At 41.9% G+C, this 10143-nt stretch overlaps 1 protein-coding gene across 5 annotated transcripts in view; it reads left to right on the plus strand.

The window, feature by feature from the left end:
- The window catches only part of DOCK11 (dedicator of cytokinesis 11), an 87908-nt gene that overhangs the window by 72098 nt on the left and 5667 nt on the right, over window positions 1–10143 (plus strand). For 4 of the 5 annotated variants that reach the window (XM_069811386.1, XM_069811388.1, XM_069811387.1 and 1 more), the window contains 8 exons: window positions 635–741; window positions 1740–1862; window positions 2778–2891; window positions 4707–4853; window positions 5859–6069; window positions 6411–6601; window positions 7264–7364; window positions 8911–9049. In XM_069811386.1, coding sequence (XP_069667487.1) covers window positions 635–741; window positions 1740–1862; window positions 2778–2891; window positions 4707–4853; window positions 5859–6069; window positions 6411–6601; window positions 7264–7364; window positions 8911–9049 — 1133 coding nt within the window. Of the gene's footprint in view, window positions 1–634; window positions 742–1739; window positions 1863–2777; window positions 2892–4706; window positions 4854–5858; window positions 6070–6410; window positions 6602–7263; window positions 7365–8910; window positions 9063–10143 lie in introns of all 5 variants that reach the window. The other variant, XM_069811390.1, reaches the window with a different exon arrangement.

Raw genomic sequence — 10143 nt, forward strand, 5'->3', positions numbered from 1 at the left:
GCAGAGGGGAGAGTATTGAAAGTTGGCAATTCTTTATTTGTATCCTGGAGACTGCTTACCACAGCTGGTGATACAGGAGAACTTGTAAAATGGAAGAGGAACAAATCCAAAGGAATATCAAGTGAATACATTGAGTTATCTCTGTCACTGGCACTCCTTACATATACATAGGCTGCAAAGGGTTCAGTAAAGGCTGAACTACTCAAAGTTTTGGGGTACATAACTGTGCTTTCTGCTAGGAGTGTACAATCCTGTTCACTTACCACCCAGCTCCCCAGCATCCAATGATAGTTTTCTTCTTGCACCTTCTGCGCAAAGATATACCCTTGTCCTTCTCTTTTGACTCTCAGTTGGTTGCAGCCAGTTAGGTTGGACAAATGTGACTTCCAGATAGCACACTGGGAAATCTGTCGTGCTTGGTGTTAGTTATGTACTAGGAATGACTCCCATAGCAAATGGCTGGGGAGGTTCTGAGGTGTTCAGTCTCATATAGCAAATCAGTAGCAAAAATGTGAGTCAGGTCCCCTGCTACTTGTAGGACTTCACTATCAGCTAGACTGCTTTCCTGGCCATTAAAGCATGACACGTTTGAGATACGTTATTCCACTAATCCATTTGCTTTTGTCTGCTACAGAACTCTTCCCCAGTGGATGCACTGCCTTCAGGAAAATCACTCCCAACATTGATGAAGAAGGTGCAATGAAAGAAGATGGTGGGATGATGGATGTACATTACAGTGAGGTGAGGTCCTGCAGTATAGACTGCAGGATATTTGATAGCTGGTTAGGATTTAGTTTTAGACTTTGTTCACATGAGCTCTAACAAATTATAGTTGTGCACTGGCATCTGTAAGGAAGACTGTTCCACAGCAATCTCCCAAGAGAAATCTGCATTGAAGGATTTTCTGTGTACAATTCAGATAGGTAAAACTGGTGTAAGTTCTTGGTTCCTTTGAAAGGCTTTTCTAGCACTGAGACTGAAAAAGCTACACCACAATCTTTGCCTGCCATGTTATGCAAATGCCTATTCTGCCAGCACAGGGCAGCACAGCATGGTATTTCCAAGGAGGGACAGAATGCAAGTCAAGCTCTGCTGAGTAAGAGGTCAGCTTAGGTTCCCCTTCAGTGAGGGCTATGCTGCCAGGACACCACCTTAGCAGAACAATCCAGAAACCATAGCAGGGCACTGGGGAAGTGGGTAGATCCCTCCTGTGAGTCATAAAGTCTCACAATTACTTCTGCACCATCCCTGTACAACTGTGTTGGCTGGGCCACGTGGCTGAGCGAGGTGGCCCTGCAGCCCAGCTGCCCAATTGCCCATTCATCAGGACTAGGCTTGAGGATCATTAGCATCACATCCCACTGCTGTTCACACATGTTCCTTAGACGTGTTTCTTAGACTTGTACCTCTGACTTCCAGTGCTGTCATCTCCATACCCTCCCAGAGTTTTGGCATTCTCCTTGGGAGGTAGCTAAATACCAAGACTTACATGCTGGCTATTGTGCTAACGATTTATTAAGAATGAATGAACTTTTAAAATATAACTTGTCCTTTTTTCTCCCCCCCCCCCAAAAAAAAAAAAATTTAGAATACATTTGGAAAGGCCAGGAGCACACAGGGTTTAAACCTATGTAACTGTGGCTACCTACACTTGGACCTGTTAAAGTACCTGAAGTTAAAATGGTTTTCTCTTCTAATTTTGACTGTTATTAACAACACCCATTTGGTTGCTTTCGTAGGAAGTCCTGGTGGAGCTGCTGGAGCAGTGTGTAGATGGCCTGTGGAAAGCAGAGCGTTATGAAACAATTTCTGAAGTTTCCAAACTGATCATTCCTATTTATGAAAAGCGGCGTGAATTTGAGGTAGGTATTTTGAACTAGTTTGCATATATCAGGTAATTTGCTAGATCGCTAAGAAAAAAACAGGAGGCTTTTTTATTTTTGAAGTTATGAGTTAATGAATTGGTGTCAGTAAAGCACACACTGTGCTTCATTGCTGGTCATTAAACAAATTAGTGAAAGCAGTGGTCTGGAGGGTAATTATTAAAGCTCAAGACATGGAAGACTCATATTTAGTGAATAGTTCCCACCTTCCTTCCCCTAAAATAAAGCTGTCATCATCCCATATGCTCATCAAAGCTAGATTCCTTTTGAGACTTGAGCATTTTAAGGGTTAAAAACAGAGGGAGAACTGTTCAAAGAAAGGACTAGATCTGCAGGTAATTCAGTGGCAAGTGGAGAGGAAGGAAGGAAGCTGTTACCATCCCACTGCCTTGCTCCTTCCCAACACGTGCTGTGACCCGTGCTTCTGTGGTGAGGCTGTTGCTCGACTGCTGAATAGCGCTCCTCTTTCCCTCCCTCTCCCATGACCTGCTCCACATCAGGACACCATCCAACTATATAATTGAATCTCAGGGAAGCCTTCATCTATTTTTTCATCATAAAGCTGGTTTTCATCAAAAAAGAGCTCCTGGGTAAAATACTGCAAGCTGCTCTACCTTAAAGGCTCAGTCAGGGAAGATGCTGAGACAGTAGGCTCAGCCTTCTCTCTAAGGATAGTGGTGTTACTGCAGTCTGTGGTACCTTTCAGCCCTGAAGCGAAGCATGTACTTAAGACTGAGGTTTTTCCAAAGAAAACTGCATGAGTTCAACCTCTTTAGAAATTCACGTTGGAATTCCCTAAAGGATCGTGTTCAGATATCTCAGTAGCTTCCAGTGTCAGCTAGAATTTCCTGCTTGCAAAATTCTGTTTTAATGATGTCAAGATTTGATTTCCAGAAACTTACTCAGCTGTACAGAACGCTTCACGGAGCATATGCTAAGATATTGGAAGTAATGCACACAAGGAAGAGGCTTCTTGGAACCTTTTTCAGAGTGGCCTTTTATGGACAAGTAAGTATATACACCGGCTCGCCAGCTACCCCTCACCAGGCAGCCTGGCCGCTAAAGCTGCTGCTCTGCTGCAGCTGCTGAAGCTTAAAGCCTGCCAGCCCCTCTGGTGCAGCCACCGGCGCGTCTACGTGAGCGTTTTGGTATTGCATCCTTGAGGTGAGGGTTTGTGTCTCTCTCCAGGGGCATTTGATTTAGTATAAAGCTTATGTTTCTGCTGGTGGGCTTTTCATAAAACAACTCAGCAGTTAGGAAATGGCTTAGTGGGTTCAGAAAACACCAGGGGTTTTTTGTAATTATAGTTATAATAAGTTACACAAACACAATTTAGTGGGTATAGTATATAACCAGTAACAGTATATAACCATGGTATATAAACAGTAGTAGTAACAGACATTTTCTTCTACAGACAGTTGCTGCTCCCTTCGAGGTATTATAGAGTAAAAGGTTATGGGAGAAGCTGGAGGCAAAATATGTATCAGGGTTGGTTACATACTTGCAGAGATAGGTAGTGTTTTTGTTAGCTGAGGTAGCTGGAAACATGGACATCATCTCGGGCTCAGAGTCCTGAGAAAGAGCGTGATCTTATCAGATCTGATGAAGTCTTCTGAGCCTGAAAGCAGTTGTGGTTTTATTTTTTTCCTCCAGCTATTAGTGGGTTAATCTAATAAAGTGTGTTACCCCTCATGTCCCTTGTGTCTCTAAACTATCTGCTTCTGCTTGTGGACCCATAACCACGGGGGATATGCAGGACCCCTCTTTCGAAAATGCCATGTAAATGATATTAGCCCTGCTTCTCATTGTTCCTTCTTTCAGAGGAGGTGATGAATACCCCTGAGACCATCTTGGGTTTGTACCTTTGAACACCACTGTTATTACACACAACGTCTGAGAGCATTGACTTTTGCTGCAGCAAACATACAATTTATTTTTGTCCTCATCTTATCTTTAACTTTGGATATGTAAAAAGTAAATAAGGTTACCAATAGATAAAAGGAAACAACTGCTAGCTTAGTTTTCTAGAAGCTGTAGAAATAACTGGATCAGCCCCTAAAATTAAGCTATGTAACGTATCATCCTGACAACCAATACTTGAGCCAGTTTTGCACTTTAAAGCTTTGCTGGCTTTATATGCCAGCTACACAGAGATAGTCTTAGCACTCTGTCACAATTTCTGACTGGAACAACTTGCCAAAGCATGAAGCTTTCATGCTATTTTCCTTTACAGGGAGGACTGTTGATGCAGGCACGACCTTTAATGCAATTTTGTCTCTATTTACAGCAAATACACCAAGTTCTTCTTCCCTGAATACAAGAGGAATCAAAGCAGTGGAAACCCATTTCTTTTTTTATTGCTTGGAGTCCCTTTCAGCCTACACAAAATCCTTCTCTACAGACTGTTCATGTGGCTCTGCTATCAGGGCTACTTCAACTTATGTGTCTTTCTGCTCCTTCTCTACACCTTGTTTTTGTGGTTTTTCTCCTGCTTGCCTCTTTCCAGCCTTCCAAAAAGCCAACTGCTAGCCAAACCCATCTACCACATTGTTTAGATTTCTCACTAGTCATACTCAAGCCTTTGTGTTCAGCAATGATATGTTTGTGTTGGTTGAGGAATTTCATGATTTTTTTACACAATTCTTGAAGGAAATTATTAAACAGGCCAAGTTCAGTGAGACTTTACACAAGCCGTAGCCTTCTAAACCTTCTTGACTTTCTGAAATATTAGTAGAAACTTACTTTCAAAGTAGCAAATATAAAATAGTTTTCCAAGTGAAGAAACCCAGCTGTTCCTCACTACTTGTTTGTGATTAATACTAGACATTCTTTGAAGAAGAAGATGGGAAGGAATACATCTATAAGGAACCCAAGCTGACAGGCCTCTCAGAGATCTCCTTCAGACTTCTTAAACTTTATGGAGAAAAATTTGGGTCAGAGACTGTAAAGATTATCCAGGATTCTAACAAGGTAGAGTTAAACTTCATGAACAAGCTAACGAAATGCTATTAGCAGTGAACATCAGGGCCACGTAATAGAGAGCGCGCTGATGAGCATGACAAAAATATCAACTGTATTCTAATACTCGTCAGGGCTTGGGACTGCACTGCTCTAAGCACTGCACAAATGGAGCCCAGAAGGATGAGCTTTGCTCTGTGGAGCTGAAGATGGGAGATGACAGAGCATCCCTTCCTTCTGCAGTAGGAAGGGAGGAGCGAGCCCTCTCTTCCACCCTCTTACAAGCACCTTGCTTCCAATTGCCCCTTGCATCCTCATGTTCCTGTGTGGACATATTGCACAGCTTGACAAGTTTTGGTGCTGATCTGGCTCCCAGGTGGAAATAAATGAATTGGGAATTACAAATGGGAAATTGCAATCCACATCTCACTGAGCCCTGTTGTTGGGAGGCCATAGGAGCCAGCTCAGAGGAGCAGATGACTGGAAGCAGAGTTACTTGTTGCTTTGACACTGCAAGTCTAAAAGAAAATCTTTTGTGGCCTTGCAGCCATAGCTCCTTCCTTTTCCTATGCAATACCCATTCTTGCTCCCTGCAAGGGCTGTTCACACCCGTAGGTTGCAACCGTGGATATGTCTTGAGTTACCAAAGACAACGCTGGTGATCCTAAAGCTTGCTTCATGCAAGCCTGCGGATTTGCATGCCACAGCATAGTACTGTATGAGCACTAGCTCATGGCGTGGAAGCAATACGGTGATATTAGAAGGACTAAGTAGCTCGGGCATGTGCTGCATTGCTGGATAAGGCGATGTGGCTGACGGTTCCAGATGCAGCTTGTTTGGCACCAGATGAGGTATTTCTTGTGCCACACCTTGTCTTGTGTGTCTGCTAGCAGATGGTCTAGACATCACCGCTGAGGTCAAATAGAGTGTTCGGTATGTCATTCATACATAATTAATCAATTATAAGTTAAGTTATTAACCTTTGTTCTTCTAATGAGTAACCCCCTTATTTCACAGGTCAATGTTAAAGACCTCGATCCTAAGTATGCCCATATTCAAGTGACTTACGTGAAGCCCTATTTTGAAGACAAAGAAATCTCTGAAAGAAAGACTGAATTTGAAAGAAATCATAACATCAATAGATTTGTATTTGAAACTCCTTACACTTTATCTGGGAAAAAGCATGGCAGCGTGGAAGAACAGTGTAAAAAAAGGACCATTCTAACTAGTAAGTACAAGCATCTGAACGTGAGACAGTATTTATCAGCAACTATTTTTAGACTATTTTAGCTCATGAAAATATCCCCAAAGAGTCAGAAATTCTCTCAGCTACTTCATCAGAATTGTGATGCAATATTCTGGTTGGGAGGAGGAATTTACCTTATATTTCTGTGTGCAAATTTTTACAAATTAATAGATCGTGCTGGTAAATTACAGCCTTGTTCGCGATTTCACACACACCAAGTAAAACCCTGAGGGCAAGGATCTGCTTGTGTATGTTCTACGAAAAGTACTCATATTTGCTGCATGACTTTTCAATCTATAAATTTCCTTTGCTGCTTCTGCTAGCTTTGAACTCCTTTCCATACGTAAAGAAGAGAATTCCAGTCAATTATGAGCATCAGGTTAATTTAAAACCAATTGATGTTGCTACCGATGAAATAAAAGACAAGACAGCAGAGCTGCAGAAACTCTGCTCCACTGGTGATGTTGACATGATCCAGCTGCAACTCAAATTGCAAGGCTGTGTTTCTGTGCAGGTAAGGCTTGATGTCCATTCAAAATTGCATTTATATACACATCTCAGAGTGAGTCATCTTTTCACGATGCAACACATTCACTTTCCAGAAATCATTAACTACTTCATTTGCAGCACTGCCGCCATCAACTTGCCAGCACAGCTTGCACTGCTGCTTACAGTGGTACATTAGCTGCTGGCTCAAGGTAATAAGCATTTTGTCCAGTGGTGTTTACAGTGTCAAGTCCAAGTGTAATTGCACATTAGCTGGCCATGGCCGAATGCTGAAAGATACTTAACTCTTGAAGATTGTACTGTAGGTATCAGGCAGAGATAGCCTTTTTGTAAGCCTGACTTCTCCAGCTGGCTAAATGACCTTGAGACTCAGACCATACTGCTCTTCCAAATGGAAATAAGAGGAAAGTATGAGGAAACAGACTGTATCTCTCTTCTTATCTCCATTTATCTTTTGGTTGTAAAAAACCTAGATAGAAAAACTAATACTCAACTTTTGAAACTTCAGGTGCCTCTGGTGACATTAGTAATGCAGAGTTGGTGGCATTCAAATAGTATTCTAATGTTGGGGGTTTTGGTTTTTTTTTAAATTGTTATACCCTTCACAACTGCCTTTAGCAGGTCAACAGAAGTTCTAGCATAAGTGATTTCTTACTTCTTTGGTTCTAGGTTAATGCTGGTCCCTTGGCCTATGCCAGAGCTTTCCTAAGTGACAGCCAGTCCGGCAAATATCCTACTAAGAAGGTGAATGAGTTAAAAGAAATGTTCAGGTAGGATTTCTAATGTAATAAAAACTAGCCAGCTGGCTGGAATCTGATATCTGCTTTGCTTCTATTTTTGTCTGTCTCCAAAATCAGCAGATGCTGAATGCTTAGATGTCTTAGCATTAAGACATTAAGCTTAGGCTTAGTGCCTAATAAAGATCCAAGTCTCATAGGGATGTGGGTGCTCAGACACATGAAAAAAGCCAATGTAACTGTATACATCAAGAGTTCCCAAGCTCAGGGCTGTGATCTCCATGAGGAGATTTGCTTGAACACCTGCTTAAATGGTTTATGTGGGTATTTGAAATTATCATGTGAAGAAAGTATGTTTGAAAACCAGAGATCTGACAGTCTTGTGTTCAGCGATCTTTCATATTGTGCATTGTTTCCCAATCTTTCCAAGGGGATTTTTTTACTAGAAAATGATGAACTTGAATTATTTTAAAGGAAATCCCTTCCCAGTTTATGGAAAACCATCGTTCTTGTTCCTGTTGCTAATTTTTGAAACTATGTGACTTGAAACTATGTGACTAGGTGTTTTTCTAACTCCTGTCCCTTAGGGTAGGTTTTGCTTCCCACTTGAGTGTGTCCCCCAAGATATAATCAGACAGCTCCTGCTTCACCTCAGGAACATGAGCCTTTGCCACACTATTTTTCTGGACCTCTCAGGAGCAACCAGTTGCCCACCAGCTCCTGCATTCATTACTGGGTGCTGGTGACTTCCACTTCACCCATCAGTCAGTGTATGGAGAAGTCAGCATTTGGGCCAAACCTATTTTCCTTCAGTGTACTGAGTAACCTAGCAAACCACAGAACAAATAAGGGAACAATCCCTGCAAACCTGCCACACGTGGATGCAGAACTGAGGGAAGGTGGTTTTACTTTCCAGCCTCGCAGTGCAGCCAGGACAGACGCAATCTCTATTTCATGCAAAAAATCCCAGAAAATCCCAGTTGTGCTTGTATTTTCTTTGTAGCCTATAAAAAAGGAGAAATATGTGCATGAAACAAAGCAAAGAAAATCAGTAACAGCAACCAAGAACACAATATTACATCTCCCCGTGATCTAAATTTCTTTCTGGAGGGTGCGTCTGCTGCTAGCAGCTTGACCTCTCAACCACACATGCTCCATCACGTACAGCCAGATCTGCCAAGCCCCGTGCGACTGATTCCCCCTCTCCTTCTCACCATGGCCTCCCTCTGGTTTGTGACCCTGTGTGCAGCTGGTTGGGCTTATCCGGGATCTGCAAGCTGTGTGTGGTCCTACGGGTCGGGGTGAATGTGCGAGACCGCTGTGTTGTACTGCAGGCGCATGTGTCCCATCTGCTGAGCATCCAGGCTCGAAGGAGCTCCAGTGGAAAGCCCAGTACCTGTGCTGCAGTCGTCGTCCCCCCGTTCCCTGATCCGCTGTGTCAGGGATGCACCTAGAATGTGACTTGTCCCAAGTGTTGGAGAAAAGGGGGGAAAAATGAGATTTGCTTATCTGTTTGGTTGTTTGCTTTGGTAGAAGACTGGGCTATTGTAATGCCAAAGTTCATTTCTTTCCTCCCCAGGAAGTTTATACAAGCCTGTGGAATTGCTCTGGACCTCAACGAGCGACTCATTAAGGAGGATCAAGTGGAGTACCACGAGGGGCTAAAATCAAACTTTCGGGATATGGTGAAAGAGCTTTCTGACATCATCCACGAACAGGCACGTACTGCGTGTCAGGAGCCCACAGAGGTGGTTCTCTGTGCTTGAAAACTAGCTAATGTTGAAAACTAATTGAAAACTTGATCACTCTTCGTATTACTTAGCTAAATATAAAAAGGCGAGTAACTGAACGTGAAAAGTAAATGATACACTTGGTGGATTCCAAAAGCCAGTTTCTGTTGATTGAAAGTCACAGCCTGGTGTTGGTATACAACGTGCTTCAGGGTGGAGTCTTTGCTGACACATACCGTTAGTTTCCTGGCTGCCGTGATCATCAGAAATCCTGTGCCATGTTTTGCCTCATGTTTTCTACATCGTAAGAATCCTGTGATAAGTCACAAGTCAAAATTCTCTGGCAAAATTTCCATTTCCTCGGTTATATTCAGCTTAAGTTCCTTTTTTTATTATTATTATTTTTCATTAAAAGATGTTTTCTTTTAATTTTGGCCTAATGCCAACATGCTATTTATATGCACCATTAAAATATTTGTGCTAATTTATCTGACCTATGTTTTAATGTTTTCTTGGATCTTTCTAGGAAAATACATTTGAATAGTAGCATCAGAGAGGTGAGAGATTCAAAGAATAGTTGCACTTCTACCTAGTATCATCCTGTGAAATTAGATGAAAACTGGCTTTCTGAAGTAATCTCCGTACCTCTGCTCTTTAATTTTGCCTTCATTATGACAAAAGGAAGCTCATTGTAGATTTATAGTATCAAGCACATAAAATGAATGGTACAGACTGCATTGTGATTCATAGTACTTGAAATTTAGAAGAATGTTTTCAGAATCTCCCAGTTACTCAACTTACAGTCCAGGTGTGACTATTAATTAAAAATGCAACATTTTAAGTCACTGAAAATATATAGGCAAATTCCACAATAAGTTGAGCAGTTGTTCAAACTAATGCTAAAATGTGCAAGTGGCAAAATAATACAACTGCACCAGGCTGCTATTTGTAAGTCAAGTTTATTTACAATAAAATAATGCTTATGGAAGTCAAACAGAGTCTTGTTATGGAAGAGTACAATATCATTTCAGGGAAACAGTCTCATGATGGGGCCAAATTTTGTTGTAGGAGTATAAGGGAGG

This window comes from Haliaeetus albicilla, chromosome 23 (assembly GCF_947461875.1).
Source record: "Haliaeetus albicilla chromosome 23, bHalAlb1.1, whole genome shotgun sequence".
NCBI classification, from domain to species: domain Eukaryota; kingdom Metazoa; phylum Chordata; class Aves; order Accipitriformes; family Accipitridae; genus Haliaeetus; species Haliaeetus albicilla.